Source organism: Gastrolobium bilobum, unplaced genomic scaffold, assembly GCF_033153095.1.
Source record: "Gastrolobium bilobum isolate Gb01-03AN ecotype WA unplaced genomic scaffold, APGP_CSIRO_Gbil_v1 utg4149, whole genome shotgun sequence".
NCBI lineage: Eukaryota > Viridiplantae > Streptophyta > Magnoliopsida > Fabales > Fabaceae > Gastrolobium > Gastrolobium bilobum.
This window is the reverse complement of record NW_026896279.1, coordinates 38933-56048: the sequence shown is the minus strand read 5'-3', so window position 1 is coordinate 56048 and position 17116 is coordinate 38933. Positions and strand designations below refer to the sequence as shown.

The following is a 17116-nucleotide window of genomic DNA, read 5'->3' as shown; positions in this document are numbered from 1 at the left end:
TAGAACATTATGAAGAATATTATTAGTCTCCCTCAACACAAAAATGAAGAGTAAAACAACAATTGTACTCGGAAGAATCTATAATTTTGTGCAGGAATAACTACTTTGGGTATGGTCGGTCGTCGTGGAAGGTTTGTAAGAATATGAAAAGTTTGTTCATGTTGTGCTATGCATTAATGCAGATGTTGGTAGAGTTAAAAGCATCTATTGATGATCATTATTTTTCCTGAACTGCAGCCAAGTTAGGAGAATACATATGCAAATATTGAGGTTGTGTATAAGTACAGAGCAAGAAAATATACTCCTTTATGGACATGCATTGACATTGTCTATACTTCGGATATTACTTCTAAGTTTCCTGAATTGAGAGTTGTTTCCTGCAAAAGTCTCATACTTTTAGGCTTAAAAGTCATGTATCAGGGTAGGATGGAATGATTGAGAATTATAATTTTCACCTTATTCTTCATTATATTGCTTTTAGTCAGAGCTCAAAATATCTTGTGCAATATTGCTGATAATGTAAGATTACTAAAGAGAACAGATTTTAGTATCTTCCCTTGACATTATAGTTTTGTTAACTTCTAATTGTCATATATTTTAAGGCATGAGTAAATTCATAAGACAACTTGAAGTCGGTGCTTCTTTGCAAATTGAAGAATATATATATAGCATCAATGTTCTACAATAGCGAGGCATTTGCAAAATTCTATTGCTATATTGAATTTAGGAAAGCAATTGCTATGAAAAATCAAGGTTGCAAGACTAAAATATACTGATAAATTCAAAAGTGAAAGTGAAGAAAGGCCAAAGTAAACGATTTATAAATCATAACCATTTATTTTTTTAGTAGAATCATAACCATTTCATGTATTTTAATATATTTTATAAAGTTTAGATTGTAAATTTTTTAATAATTTAAAGTCGGTTCTAGTACTGTGTAAATAAATCAAAAAGATTTTTAAAAAATTCAAAGGAAAAACTTAAAAAATTATATAAAATTGTGTCATAAAGAATGTTTTTGTCTATTAATATTATATTCAGACACTATGTAGTCTCTATCAAATACAGGATATGATAATATTAATTCTATCATATTGCTTATCATGTGCGCATCAAGCATTGGATATCATGTGAACTTATCAAGTTCATATCATTTTGTATTCCTATCCATCCTTATTTTTATCATGTGCACTAAAAATGCCCTGCTTAATGCCATTATTGGTATTCTGCATTAGCAAAGAATAGGACATAGCTATCTGCATTTTTATTTTCCAAGAAATAAATGGGTGAAGAACCAAGCTTAATAAAATACCCGGTGAGAGAATGTCTATAAGGCAACTAGCCCAATCAAAGTCACAAAAGTCATGCAACTCTAAATCAATTTTTGAGTCCAAACGAATTCCCTTACGCAGATTTTATTTATACGCGTTTGGCACGCGTCATTCTCTAAGATTTTCAGAAAATTAAATTTTTTTAAATTTTAAATTTTCGAATATTATCGTAAATTGAATGTAAAAATTATATTTTTGAAAATTGAAATTCCCAGATAAAAAAAGTTTTCTTCTCTACCAAACGCCACAGGGCTCTAGTTTACGAATCTGCATAAATTAGGAAAGCAAGGGCATTGCATTGTTGGATAAAATGTTTACGATTGGGCTAAAAGTTATACTTGTTAGTAAGAGAAAAACTTTTTCTACTCACATTTACTAACCCAAGTATCATGGTTTGATCGAACTCTGATGTCCTCGCACCAACAATCCCATCCTCCCACATCTGCCTTCAATAAAATAGTTATCACTTACTTCCCTAATTTGATTTTTCATTTAAAATTTTGTTAAATTTTTTAAAAAGTACCAAAATTACTCTTAATGGAAAAAAGAAAAATATAATTTCCTCAAAACTACTTTGTAACTAGTTTAATATGTCTTTTTAATTTAAGGGATGATTGCTTAATTTTAAGCTTGCAAACAATTGTTATAAATTTACGTTTAAAATATTCATATATACGAAACAAGTAGGATGCTGTTTTTTATATTTTAATTCCTGCGGAGAAAGTTTGGATTTTTTACTATAAAACCCGCAAGGTATGTTGCGAAAGTTGAGTACTATAATAGAGTTTGGCAAAAAAAAAAAACTACTTCATTAACAAGCCTATTTTTATCAAAACCCATGAGGTCCAATGTATCTGTGAACAAAAATCGGAGATACAAAAATATGGACCAGGTCGGTATATATGCAGAACACTTGCCCCACTCACACCATCTATTTAACTGATATATAGCGAAAAACTTATAATATAATTCACATTCTCAAAACAAAATTCACCAACAAATGCTAATATTGACATACAAGTTCCAAGTCTTGTCTCGAAGAAAAATTTGTAATTGTGGCAACTGGCAAGTTTTATATCAAATTATTTGTTATTATTATTATAACAAGGAGGTATTCTCACTTAGTCCCCTTAAATCACCTTGCGGTTCAAGAATTAGCTATGATAAAACATAAAGTTTTATAATTAGTACCTTTTAAAAAATTATGTTTGTAAGGAAATTATATTTTTCTTTTTTCTATTAAGGATAATTTTGGTACCTTTTAAAAAATTTAACAAAACTTTAGATGGAAAATCAAATTAGGGGGGTAAGTGAGAAAAAAATTTGAGTAGAGGGATAAATGATTAAAAATTTCGGGAAGGAGGGTAAATGATTTTGAAAAAACTTGTAGGGGAGTTTTTGAAGTTTTCCCTTAATTTATTTAAGCATATTAGACATTCAACATTTATCAAGAATTATAAAAGATATAGAAAATAGTATTATTTTATTAATATAATTATTTAAAATTTATTTTATTTTAATCAATATAAATAATATGATATAGTTCTGCACATAACTTTGTAGGACATATCTTATAAAATTAGGCCTATGGTCTATCTTTAAATGAGCTTTTTTCAAGGCATGAATATATTTTATTTTACAAAATATATTATGTCTGACGAGTTATACGTCTTACTCATTTACACCCTCTTTAGCTGTGGAGAGTCCCGGTATTTATGAAAAAACAAAAAACAAAAAATAAAAGTCAATGTTGTGAGGATCGCTCAGACTTTGAAATATAATTCCCAACTATATCAATGTCATACAGGACTAATCGCCGAGCTTTGACCCCAGAGTCAATGTACGTGCTTTGCTATACGGAGGCTATGGAGAATATTTTTAATGTTATATATACATTGAATTTTTGGTGCATCTTTCATTTATAATATGATATGTATTTTATTTTTATAAAATCATTAATAAAATATTATTTTAAAATTAATTGAAAAAAATTTAATAAAAAATAAAACACATATGATAGAAGATGCACCAAAATTCGATAGTAAAGAAATTTTCGAGGCTACGAGGCTTGAAAACAATCCGTATTCGATACGGGGAAACGTTCTGGTATTAGACCACGACTGAGGTAGGGGCTGATGCTGACCGCTGTTACTGGTTATAATTACTCTCTACCAGTATTCTCAGCGTGTATTTATTTATTTCAGTACTTGTTAAGAAAGAAAATTCCTTCGTATTTAATCTTTTTTATGACGTGTAGTACTTTTTTATATTTATAAATTATTTTGAAGTTAAAATATAAATTTATTTAATTCAAACAGCGTGACAAATAGTTTTCAAATGATTTTACTTTGGGTTCATTTTTTTTTTTTAAGTTACTTTAAACAACTTTATTTAATGTTTGTCGAACTAACGTTGTTTTGGGACGAAAATCTTGTTGTATTTGTAATTTTAATTTATTTTATTTTAAAGTTATAATAATCTTTATTATTCTAATTTTTTAATTTCTCAACCTCAAAACGACGTCGTTTGAGTAAATATTAGACAAAATTATTTAAAATAACATTAGATACCTTTTTCCCTTTTATTTTAACAATTCTTTCGGACTTGTGCATTGAGGATTCAGTCAATTTGAGTTTTAATACATCACTTCATCATAGGAAAAACAAACTTCTATCACTTAATATTTGTTTACTCGCTCGTATCCCATGTTGAGCATAACACAATGGATGACACTCTCAAATATTCTAACTAATTGTAAAACACCCACACTCACATGTAAAAGGAACTTTTGGCCATTAATTTGACGTTTAGATACCCAGAGCCTCTTTCCCTTCCCTAATTTTTTTTTCCCAGATATTCCAATAGGTTCATCGCTTCGCGATTAGTTAGATTTGAGAAGAATTTTGGGATTAAGACTTTAAATCCCTTCCAAAGATAATATTAAGGAGGATCGAACACATACTCTCATCCTTACCTGTTTAATTTCTTGGAACCAACTTAGTTACCATCATTTAGTCTCTTTCCTTTCCCTTTTATCATAATCAATGGTGGAGCCACATGTATTGTGGGTGTGGCCTCGGTTCGGACTAAATTGTAATAAGTTATACTTATTATATATAATTATATAATTAATAATAATTTGGCCCGGATTAAATTTGTAATTCGGCCCGGGCTACAATTTGTAATTTGACCATGTGTAAAACTTCAAATATTTTTGGTGAAAGATTTGGGTGAGTTGTATTAGGTTATGTGTCTAATTTTTACTTGTATAAAAAAAATAAATTATTTTTAGTAAAATTAAAAATATTTAATAAAATTATAACTATCCGTAGTGCTTCTTGCTCAGATGTTCTGTATTTAATATAATTTAAATATATTATTATATGAACTAACTAAAATTAAGAAAAATAAATACACATATAATCTTTTTACTAGACTCAAATTGGAGCCCGACTCCGCTAGTGATCATAACCTAACCCTACGTACACACACTCCCATATTGTTCCAGTGTATCACACACGGGATTAGTGCTCACTCAACACCCTGACCAACGTAATTAAAGCCTGGTCATATGCCAAAGACTCCATTTTAATTCATATAACCTCATCTTTCCACCTTGGGTGGAAGATCCCCTCAACCCTACTTGAGTACAACAATCAAATTGTTTACTTTTAATCAAGGCTTTTAGTTTTGGTTTTTACCAATCCAATTAAGCATTCAATATGTGGCAAGTTAACTACGTACGTAGTTTCAAATATATAGCTTTATTTTATTATATATTGACCAATTCTAGTTGGTAGTCTTTCATTAATTACTAGAGTATGCAACGGGACAAGATGGAAGGAAGCGAGGCCCAACCTATAAAAATTGTGGGAAGAAGAAGACAAAAGGACAGTAAGGACGCGCAATGGAATAGAGATTGAAACTAAAAACTCAATAAAACAAAAATCGAAAAAGAAATATTTGAAGCAAACAGAAACACACAAAATATGGGTTTTAATTCTATACTTTTGTACTATATTAAAATTATAGAAATTTAGATAAGGAATGAACTAATGAGAAAATAAAATCTCACTAATATTATTTTTTTGGTACTAGCTTCTATACTTTAGAACTCGTATCGAAATGAAGTTCCATTGAGAAAGAGCTGGGGTGAACAACAAAACCCAAGCGCATCCAAATTTCCTTATAACGAGGGCAAGCCACAACAAAAAACTTTATTTTCTCAGTACCATTTCAACCCAAAACTTTAAGGTGTTATGAAAATCTTTTTAATTATTTATATTATTCTCTAACACACCTCCTCACACAAGAGTCCTTTGAACTTGAAGCGTGATATTGTATTTGCCCAATTTTTTGCCTTTTGTGTTTTTATTTAATTCCTGTTGAAAAGAAGTTTTGAATTTAAAATATTATTTTATTAGATAAGAATAGGCTAGTTTGAATATGATCTGATTGTTAGTATTTTGTAGATAGGATAAAGTTGTTACTGTTGCCTATTCTTATAATATGGTTATTATACCATCTTGTATATATAAACTCTATTCAAGAGGAGGAAATAATAAGAATGTTTATTCTTTGTATGGTACTGTTTTGTTAACATGCTATTAGGTGTTTCGATCTTGGGAACACGTTGCTTTCTCTTTTTACCCTTTGTTTTTCTTCACTTGCCATGTGTCCCTCTCTCTTCCTTTCATTTTTCTTTTCTCTGACTACACCGTACCTCCTTTTCTCTCTTCCCTCATAAATATCAAAACCTCTCATCAACCGTAACCCACCCCCATTTCTTGAATTTTTTTTATTTCCTTAAAAAAAACCCAATTGAACCCCCCTCACACTGAATCACCAGCTAAACCCAATCGAACCCAACCACTGACGTCCTTTCCCTATCTATTTCCATGGCTGAATCCCCTCACACTGAATCACCAGTATCTTTATCCACCATCCCTTCCCCGTCCTCCAACATTGTTATTCAACAGGAAACATCCTTATTTCCCATTACCGTGGTCCTGGATGATACCAACTATCCACTATGATCGCAATTGATGGATATGAGAATAGGGGCTAGAAACAAGACCGGATATCTTGATGGGACGACGATGAAGCCTTCTTCTGGTGATTCCGCTCTTGATGGCTGGGTCACAGACAATAAGAGAGTCAAAACCTGGAAACCGCGCATGAAATTTGGGAAGCCGCACGACGAACCTTCTACGACGGGACCGATGACAGGTGCCTCTTTGATCTCAACCAACGGTCCTTCTCCATCAAACGAAATGGCTGCTCACTCTCTATTTTTTTACAACGAGCTTTTATCAATCTTCCAGGAAATTGATCACCGAACGACATCCCCTGCTTCTACAGTGACAACCGTAGTCCAAGGCCACTCCTCCTTGGCCCGCATGCGAGTCCATCTCTTTCTTGCTGGATTAGACTCCAATTTCGATCAAGTTTGGGGCGAGATTCTTCCGAAGGATCCAAAGTTGGATCTTGAAAGTACCTATGCCTATGTCAGGCGCGAAAATCAGCAACGCATCGCCATGGGACGCCCTTAGCCCTCTTCTAATTCTATGGCTCTCCTATCTCAGGTTCATCGTTCTTCTCCTTCCTTCTTTCCACACAAAACCTGCAGAGATGGTCCTCCTATCAAAGACGGTTCTAATGGCAAACCTGTCCTCTATTCTCACTGTGGTGAATCCGGTCATACCAAATCAAGATGCTATGAACTTATTGGATACCCAGATTGGTGGGACTTCAACAAACGTCCTCGCCGTAAAATGCCCTCCAAAGCACTCAAATCATCCACTGCCAGTGATACTTCTCCTTCTCCTCGTGCTAATGTTGTGTATGAAGGCATCCTAGGTAACTCTCTTGCTCTCTCTACTCACTTTCAGAATTCATCTTGGATTATTGATACTAGAGCGTCTGATCACATGATCCGTGATGCATCTTCCTTACTGAATTATTGTCCTTGCAATCAGAAGAATATTACCACTGCTAATGGTGGGTATGCCTATGTTACGGGTCAGGGCAGTATTGTTTTATCCCCTACACTCACTCTTACCTCTGTTCCTGTGGTGCCTACCCTTGATTTCAATTTGCTTTCTTTTAGTAGACTCACATCTGACCTCAATTGCACTGTTATATTTTGGCCTACCTTTTGTTTTTCAGGATGTCCAGAACCAAATGATTCTTGGCTATGGTGTTAGGCATGACAACCTTTACTTTCTTGAACTCTCGGATTGTGACCTTGGTGTATCTGGCAGAGCATCTACTACTACTCCAGCATCTCATTCGGCTATTTGGCTCTGGCATAGAAGACTCGGACACCTCTCTTTTGGTTATCTTCATAAATTACTTCCACATTTATTTTTGAATTGTAGTTTCTCTAATTTTCATTGCTCTACTTGTGAAATGGCTAAAAACCATCGTATTTCCTTTTATCCCAGTATGAATAAAAGTACCATTCCATTTCAAGTTGTCCATTCTGATGTTTGCAGGTCCCCTCTTTTTCTCATTCTTACTATTATGTATCTTTCATTGATGAATGTACTCGCATGGTGTGGATTTCTCTGCTTAAAATTAAAAATGAAGTGTTTAATGCTTTTAAGAGATTTCACAATATGGTCAAGACCAGTTTAAAAGTTCAATCCAAATCCTTCAATCAGACAATGGATTAGAGTACAAAAATGGACCTTTTTCTGAATTCTTATCCTTTACTGGGATAAAACATCAGACCTTTTGTACCTACACACCTCAACAAAATGGATTGGCTAGGAGAAAAAATAGACAATTATTGGAAATAGTGAGAGCCTCTTTATTTGATATCCATGTCCCATCTTCCTACTGGGGTGAAGCTCTTCTATCCGCTGCTTACTTAATTAATCGCACTCCCTCTAGTGCCCTTGATTTTCTTACCCCACACCAGAAACTTGAAACTTTCTTCTCTATCCCTCACAAAATGAATTTGGAACCTAGAGTCTTCGTTTGTACCACTTATGTCCATATTCCTAAACCTCTCAGAAATAAACTTGAACCTTGTGCTAGGAAATGCATTTTTGTAGGATATTCTGATCTTCAAAAAGGTTACAGATGCTATGATCCAAAAACTCACAAAATGTATGTAACCCTTGAAGTCTCCTTTAGAGAATCTGAATCCTTTTACTCAGGGGGAGTTACCTCTCCTTCTTCTTAGGGGAAGAATAAATATACTGGAGAAGAATATCTCTGGTTAACCACTTCTACAAATTCTAATCCAACATCGCCCACAAATTCGAGTTTCCCTTCTGATACATCTGAAGCTGCTCAATTGAATGAAAATTCTCCTCCACTGAATGAAGCAGCTGGTCATTTGAATGAAAGTTCTCCTTATGAAGCTCAACAAAGTATGCCTCACATAACTGAATCACTTGATGAAGACAGTCCTGAAATACATCGTCAGTCTACTACTGAGGTAAATTTTCTCCTACATTTAAATTCTCCAATACCTGCTCCACAAACCATAAAATCATAAAGGCCCAATAAAGGTATACCAAGAGCAACATATGAACCAGATCCAAAAACAAAATTGAAATATCTCATTAGTAGTTATGTATCATCTCACCGATTATTTGGATCATATGCTCTAACAGTTGATCAATTATCCACTGTATGCATTCCTAATAGTTTGCAGGAAGCGTTAGAAAATCCTAAATGGAAGCAAGCAATGAACATTGAAATGGAAGCTCTCCAAAAGAATGAGACTTGGCAATTAACTTCCTTAACAAATGGCAAGAAGACAATCAGATGCAAATGGGTTTACATTGTAAAGCTTATGGTTGATGGAAGCATTGATAAATACAAAGCAAGACTCGTAGCGAAAGGATACACATAAAAATATGGTGTTGACTATCAAGATACATTTGATCCAGTGGCTAAACTCAACACAATTCGAATCCTGATATCTATAGCAGCTAACAGAGATTGGCCTTTGAAGCAATTTGACGTCAAGAATGCTTTCTTGAATGGAGATTTAGAAGAAGAAGTCTACATGGAGGTCCCACCAGAAATAAAGCTAGCACCAAAAAAAGAAAATGTGGTTTGCAAACTAAACACGGCCTTGTATGGTCTTAAACAATCACTCAGAGCGTGGTTCGAAAGATTCACAATGGCAATGAAGAAGTTTGGGTATAAGCAAAGTAATTCAGATCACACATTATTCATAAAGCATAGTAATGGAAAGGTAGCAATACTCATTGTCTATGTAGATGATATAGTGTTAACAGGTGATGATATAGAAGATATGAAACTACTTGAAAAGAGGTTGGCTGCTAAATTTGAAATGAAGGACCTTGGCCATTTGAAATACTTTCTTGGAATAGAAGTTGCAAGATCCAAATAAGGAATTTTTTTGTCAAAAAGAAAGTATATCCTGGACCTCTTAGCCGAAACTGGAATGATGGCTTGCAAACCAACCGATACTCCAATAGAGATGAATCACTCCCTTGCCATTTACCCAGATCAAGTTGAAGCAAATAAGAACAGATATCAAAGGTTAGTTTGGAAATTAATTTATTTATCTCATACTAGACCTGACATTGCTTATTCTGTGAGCATTGTAAGCAGATTTATGCATTCTCCTAGTGAACAACATATGAATGCAGTTTATCGTATCCTTAGATACCTAAAGGGTACACCAGGAAAAGGCCACGTATACTGTAAAAATGACAAGACTGGTGTTGAAGGATATATTGATTCTGACTGAGCAGGTGATAAAACTATTAGACAATCAACTTCAGGATACTTTACCTTCGTAGAAGGCAACTTGGTCACATGGAGAAGCAAGAAAAAAAAAAGTGGTAGCAAGGTCAAGTGCTGAAGCAGAATATAAAGGAATGGCATATGGAATTTGTGAGTTATTATGGGTTAAAAGCATTTTAAATGATCTGGGAATCAGATATGATCAGCATATAAATCTATATTGTGATAATAAAGCTGCAATAGAAATAACCCACAATCCAGTTCAACATGATAGAACAAAACATGTCGAAGTGGATAGACATTTCATCAAAGAAATGCTGGATAGGAAGATTATTCAAACTCCCTATGTTAAGTCTGAAGATCAACTTGCAGATGTGTTAACTAAAGCTGTGTCAGGGAGAGTCTTTGAAGATTTGATTGGCAAGTTGGGCATGATAAACATTCACGCACCAACTTGACGGGGAGTGTTGAAAAGAAGTTTTGAATTTAAAATATTGTTTTATTAGATAAGAATAGGCTAGTTTGAATATGATCTGATTGTTAGTATTTTGTAGATAGGATAAAGTTGTTACTGTTGCCTATTCTTATAATATGGTTGTTTTACCATCTTGTATATATAAACTCTATTCAGGAGGAGGAAATAATAAGAATGTATATTCTTTGTATGGTACTATTTTGTTAACAATTTCACTAGAAAGTGGATGGCGGTGAGGATAGAATTCGTGACCTTGTGATCACTAAAACTCTGATATCATATAAAGAACTATTTAAATCCAAAACCTTAACGTATTGGGTTTATATTATTCTTTAACAGGTATGCCGCTTCCACAAGTAGGATTGCGTTGCCTAGCAAGAAGCCACTTGTTGTCAATTGAGGCTCACCCTTCCAAAATTATAAGATAATGAAAGTGTAATGAAGGTAAACAGAAAAAACAAAAATACCACTCCTAATCAATCAAAGTATAAAAATAAAACTTCATTGGATGTTGATTCAATACAATCACCGAAAGCACGTGATTTTTGTATTCGTACTGTGTGGCTCATAGTATATATATTGCAGTATGCACTTATTTTTTACTGAAGCATAACAAAGTCTATTATGTAGCGATCGAGGACTTCAAGGACAGAAAGTGATGGCATAGTCAGGATTGGAGGAGCAAGTAAAAGTGCTATTCTTGTCATCAAAAGCGTAGCTGTAAGCATCAGAACATTGCTGCTCGAAAACCTCAGAGTATTTTGTTGGTGGACATTTCTCTGCTGTGTTGAAATCTCCAGTGCAACAATACTGAGGCTTGTTGAAAGCCAAACAAGCACTCTTGCAAGCAATCACGCTTCCATCGGAACCTTTCATTTGAAGATCCGCAGGGCACACGGTGTTGATGTTGTTTGGACAGCTTGAGGTTTTGCATTCACCACTCCCACCTTGTGGGGTCACAGACATTGGCACGTTGAACCCATCCACGTTGCTCACGTCGTAGAAATCTTGTTCTCCGTTTGATGCTGCCGTAATTTCTACCAAAGTTGCAGGTGGGATTGCACCGGCACCGTTGCATTCAACTTGACCGGAGGCACAATCCGCGGTGGCACAACTGAACTTTCCATTGTTGTTCGAACACCCCGTCCTAGCCCAAAACCTACCTGACCATGGTGATGGGAGGTCCACGGAGTTGGATGCTCCTGTTGTCAACTCAAAACCGGTTGTTTGCAGTTGAGGCTTTTGGTCACCGGTTAGGGTTCCTGGCCAGACTGTGTATGGGCAATTGTTTGTGAAAGTAACCTTGGCTCCTTGAGCCACTGTATGCAAAACCAAACTCATAAGTAATTAGGAATACACATTTAATTTATCTATAATATTATAAATTTTAAATAAATTTGTTTCATAAGATTTTATGAATGAAGTTGTGTTTAGATTTTAAAAAAGAACTATTTTATATCATAAAAAGTAATGGGAGTAAAAATCAATATACATGAAGGGAATAAATTATCTCATGTATTATTTAACGTTACTAGTTAGGATTCTATCACATTACATCGTCATATTAAATAAGTAAATAACACATGAATAGCTAGGACTCTATCATATTACATGGCCATGTCCATATTAAATAAGTAAATAACACATGAGAGGATCATATATACGGTTAACAAGAGGAATGTATATATTGTTACAAATATAAATAATGTTATGACTTATAAGGCATGAATGTCTATTATAAAGAAAATAAAGGAATGGAAAATGTAATTGAAATATATATACCATAGAAGAGAAATGCAAAGCTAAGGCAGAGAGCAACACGGGTGGTCGTCATTGTTGGTGAGTGGTGATGAGTTCTTGTTTTCACAGGTTGGTTGTGAAGTATGGGTTTTAACGTGCCTGGCTATATATAGGCAGCGAGGCTTGAATATTCAATGAACCGTATCTGTCACGTAAAGCATGGGGAATTAAGCCACATATGACTCTTTTTATTGGATAATACAGGGATGTAAAATGCCATATATATACGGGCTCTTTCACCAAAAGAGGGTCTATAAAAAATGAAATGAGTACTGTGGGGGCCCCTATGGAGGGAAATTTAAATTTAAACTGATACCATGTAGGGGGTGGAGGGGTGGGGCTAGCGGTGGGGACTGACTAGGGAGAAAAAAAAAAAAAGGGGACTGTAAGTACTTAATTTGGTGAAAGAGCCGCCATATATGACTATAAGTTCGTCAAGTGGCTACTGCGGTATGCTGTGTTGATTGATTTCATTAATTGTTATTACCATGAGCCAGTGGGACCTGGTCATGTAAAATATTATGTTTCTAAATATTTAAATAAAAAATTTAATTATCATACATGTATAAACTAGTTTAATTTTTAATATTTTAGAAATTAGAGGCATTCATAGTTAACACAGTAAAGGCAATTATAGATACAGACATTTAATTTCCTTTAATTTTATGGTCTGCTCGACAGAATAAAAATAATCTATTCTTATATTAAATTTTATTTTTGATGTAATATTAATGAAAATATATATTTATATATGTAATAATATTTATATAAAATATATGTAATCATATTTATTATATAATTTAACTGATTTGACGTTTTACATAATTATTAACATAATCAAGCTCATTAAATGAGTTGTCAATACAAAATTAATTTATTTAAGTAAGATCCTATGTCAATACAGAATGTCTAGTTAAAATAAAAATTATTTTGTTTACTTCTGATTCTTTAACAAATCGAATCTTATGATTTTAAGATAATAGAATGACATATATTTTACTTGGTATACTTTATTCGAAGGGAATGTATTTGATATCTATTGAATCCGCCGATTAGTGATAAGCTATGGAAGAGGTGATCACAGGTGATGACCGATTAGGACGTTAGGGCATGAAGCAAAGGCGTGATGGCATGTGCGCGCAGTGCGTATTCTAAACGGAAAAATACATTTCTAAACCAACCCTCTAAAGTATTTTTATTAACATTAAGCCCCTGATCTGACGTTTGTTGAAGTCTAAAAACTTCAAAATCAAACGAAGAAAATGGTTTTGGGCGAGTATTCCTCGTGTTGATCAGAAGGGTCTATATACCGGGTAATTGTACCTTCTTCCTTTTTCAATTAAATCAAATAAAATAACAGTAATGTTTCAAAAAAAATAACAAAAAAAAATAACAGTATGTGCAGATCACTTGATCCTACCATTACAAGAATAAAATTTTTCTATATTGCTTAACCCCCTACAGCCTATTCGATGGATAATATAAGCTTATATTATACATTATCACATTTTCAGTTGTTTGATGTGACCATCATATAGTATAAGCTTATACAACAAGATTACTTAATACATCAAAATGATGTATAACTCTATCATGTCTAGGGAGATGGGATTAGACCTGATAAGAGATTGATGTATTAGAGAAATTTTATCTCTTCCCCTTCTACCCTTTTTTTTCCATTCACGCCTCTAACGTAGCCCTCACCCTTCTGCCCCCTTTCTTCCTCATTCATGCCTTTAACGTAACACTCACTATAATCTTATTAAAGAAGTGACAACGAAGACAGAAGAAAGAACGTAGAGAGAGAAAGTTGGAATTGAAGAAGGAAACCTGGTATTGTAGAGCTGCAAAAAAATTTGTTAGATTTTGACTCTCTTTTCTCTTTCATTGGTAATTTTATTTCTCCTTTAATTTCTTTTCCTTTGATTTCCTTTTCGTTGAGCATGAATTATATAATACAACATTGTTTGTACTGCAGGTGGTTAACTTTCAACTTTTTTTACAATTAGTTAAGGTTAAATTTTTTCAATGATATTCGATCTCAGTGACTTAGTCACTTAGCCAACGTTTATTGTCATTATTTGTAATATCATATAAATTAGAGAGCTTATATTTACAACCTCTTTCTCTTACAAACATTTATAATTAAATCTTAATTATTAATTTCTGTAAATTTAACGGTTATAATTTATTATTTCACATTTATTAATTAATTATTAAATCCTAATAGATTATAACCGTCAGATTGACGAAAATTAACAATTAAGATTTGGTTGTAAGTAAAAAGAAGTGGTAAATATAACTTCAGTCTATAAATTAAGTGAATTAAGGTATGATTGTTTGTAACCTGATTGCATTCTTGTAAGAATTCCAAGACATGTTGGATATAATATGAAAAAAGTGTTTTTCCTTTTAAATGACACAACTTATATCTGATTACTCTCACAAAGAGGTGAGATCCACACATTTATTTTTTTTCAACTCTCTCTCTCTCCTCCTTTATTTATCTCTTTCTCTCTCTCCTCATTTATCTATCTCTTTCTCTCTTTTAAAATTATACAACTTTATATCATTTAAAATCACACACAATTTTTCCATATAATATTCTCCCTTGTCAAGAATTCATTGTTGCGTGGAAATTAAGCAAGCTAAAACTAACACATTGAAATAAAAATTAATTGCTATAGGTTAAGCTTTCTACCCGACCTTTCAACAAGGGGATATATATTTGAATGACCATATATATTCCAGAAAACGTATTTTTCAAGTTTGAACTTTGGAAACGCCGTCGAGGAGGGAGTGAGTGGAACTTGAACAAAACGCATACGGGTGTCGACATTATATTACGAGTTTGGAATCATTAATTTATCTCTTTCTGTAGAGAAAAGAATTTTTCTGTTATTTCTTTCATGAAATAATTGTGGAATGATGAAAGAACTGGAAGTGGGAACGCTGTTACAGAAAGAGGACTTTAATTTGTGGCGACAAATGCTGTTACGTTGATGCCATCTGTTCTGAAATCAATTAATGTCTTTGCATGCCAAATTCCAATATAGACAATACTGATGTTCCCTGCCCAAACCAATAATGGAGGAGAGTAATCTCTCTGAGCACATTCATTCATGTGAAGACTTTTCTCTACAAAAATGGTCTCACATAGTGCGTTTAAATTATTCTATTCAGACTAAATGATAAGCGATTTGTAACGTTAAAAGGAGGTGTAAAGAACCTTGAGATACACCACTCTAAAAGCTAGCTCAAAGGGTGAGAGTGTCCAAGGTCTTATAAAGGCTACATTAGTTGCCCACACAATCAATGTGAGACTATATATCTCAACACGCCCCCTCACGCAAGAGCCCTTTGGGCTAGAAGCGTGGAACTGCACAGGCCCAATTTTTGGTTTACCTTTCCGTGCTTTTTATTTTAATTCCACTTTTTAAAGCGGGAGACGGTGAGACTCTGATACATGTAAAGAACCTTGAGATACACCACCCTAAAAGCTAGCTCAAAGGGTGGGAGTGCCCAAGTCCTTATAAAGGCCACATTAGTTGCCCACACAATCAATGTGGAACTATATATCTCAACAGGAGGAGAGAGAGAGAGATAGTGGTGTTTGAATATCTAAGTCCTACGGAATCCCTATCATAAAATTGAATTCTATTATTTAAGTGCTATATCTAGTCGAGAGTTTAAATTTTCTCCCTAACTTTTAATTTGGATATCCAAATTAGATTATTAGATGTTTTTTTTGTTTGATTTCACATAATTTTTTGAGGTCTATGCAATGACACCTCATTTCACATATTTTATCTCTCACAAATATAGTTCGAATTTTCAATAAATACTAACCATTGATTGACGGAAATCTACACTTTAAATTTGACATCAAATTTCAAAGTTCGACATCGTTATCATAAAGATAAACATTTCCACAAAATTTATCTTTGTATAATTATCTTGGATAAACCTTTTAAAAAAATCTTTGATAAATCTTTCCACAAAAGTTATCTTTGTATAGTTATCTTCTAGAATGCACGGACACGCCTTTTTAAAAAATATTTGCGTGTCAAACATGTGTCGGACATCGACACGTTCTGACATGCGTCTGACACGCGGTTAACATTTTGGGACACCTGATCAACGCTCTGACTCGTGTTTCCGACACGCGATCAACGATCAGATACGAATCCGAGACGTTTATTTATTTATTTATTTTTAAGTTCTAAATTTTATTTTATTAACTAAAAATAAAAAATTAATTTATAAGTTAATTTTTTTTTGTTATGGAATTTGACTTAGAAAATTAACAAGGTATATGTTTTGTCCTTTAGACAGAGATGTCTAGCTCAATAGGCTAGTATGTTACTCTTGGATCTAGTGCTCTCTCCAAAGTATCTATAACGGCGTTAGCCAATGAGGTGTGTGTGCGCGCACAGTGACAGCATAACAGTAAGAGAGAGAGAGAGAGAGAGCGTAACATACCTTTAGGGTTTATCTTATATTTATAGAGGTTACCTGTGGGTAGTGTGTATGGGCTTTTGGTGTCTCTGATAAGGGTCCAGGCCTGCTTGCTATGCTGTCGTATTAGGATTGGTATCCTTGATGGATATCTATCCATGATTATCACTGATTCAGATATTAAATTGCCCCTTATTGGGCCTATCACTTAATGGGCCCCTTATACGGGTCGATAACAGTATAAAAAATTACTTTTGCTTTATATTCATGTTATGAAATTTGAATATTTGATTGGTTATATAACTTATTATAGACT

General features: G+C 33.6%; 1 protein-coding gene across 1 annotated transcript; it reads right to left on the bottom strand.

Moving 5' to 3' along the window:
- Positions 1–11050: 11050 nt before the first annotated feature.
- Positions 11051–12405, bottom strand: LOC133298596 (thaumatin-like protein 1b). Its single transcript, XM_061497927.1, has 2 exons — positions 12325–12405; positions 11051–11861 (listed from the first exon to the last, which is right to left on the bottom strand). Exons 1-2 carry the CDS (start codon positions 12374–12376, stop codon positions 11185–11187), a joined length of 729 nt encoding a protein of 242 aa, XP_061353911.1. The 5' UTR covers positions 12377–12405; the 3' UTR covers positions 11051–11184.
- Positions 12406–17116: the final 4711 nt, after the last annotated feature.

Coding starts and splice junctions, on each gene's coding strand:
- LOC133298596 (XM_061497927.1), bottom strand. CDS start 12,376: ATGACGACCACCCGTGTTGCTCTCTGCCTTAGCTTTGCATTTCTCTTC. Junction 11,862..12,324: donor CTTTGCATTTCTCTTCTATG/GTATATATATTT, acceptor TTTTGCATACAG/TGGCTCAAGGAGCCAAGGTT.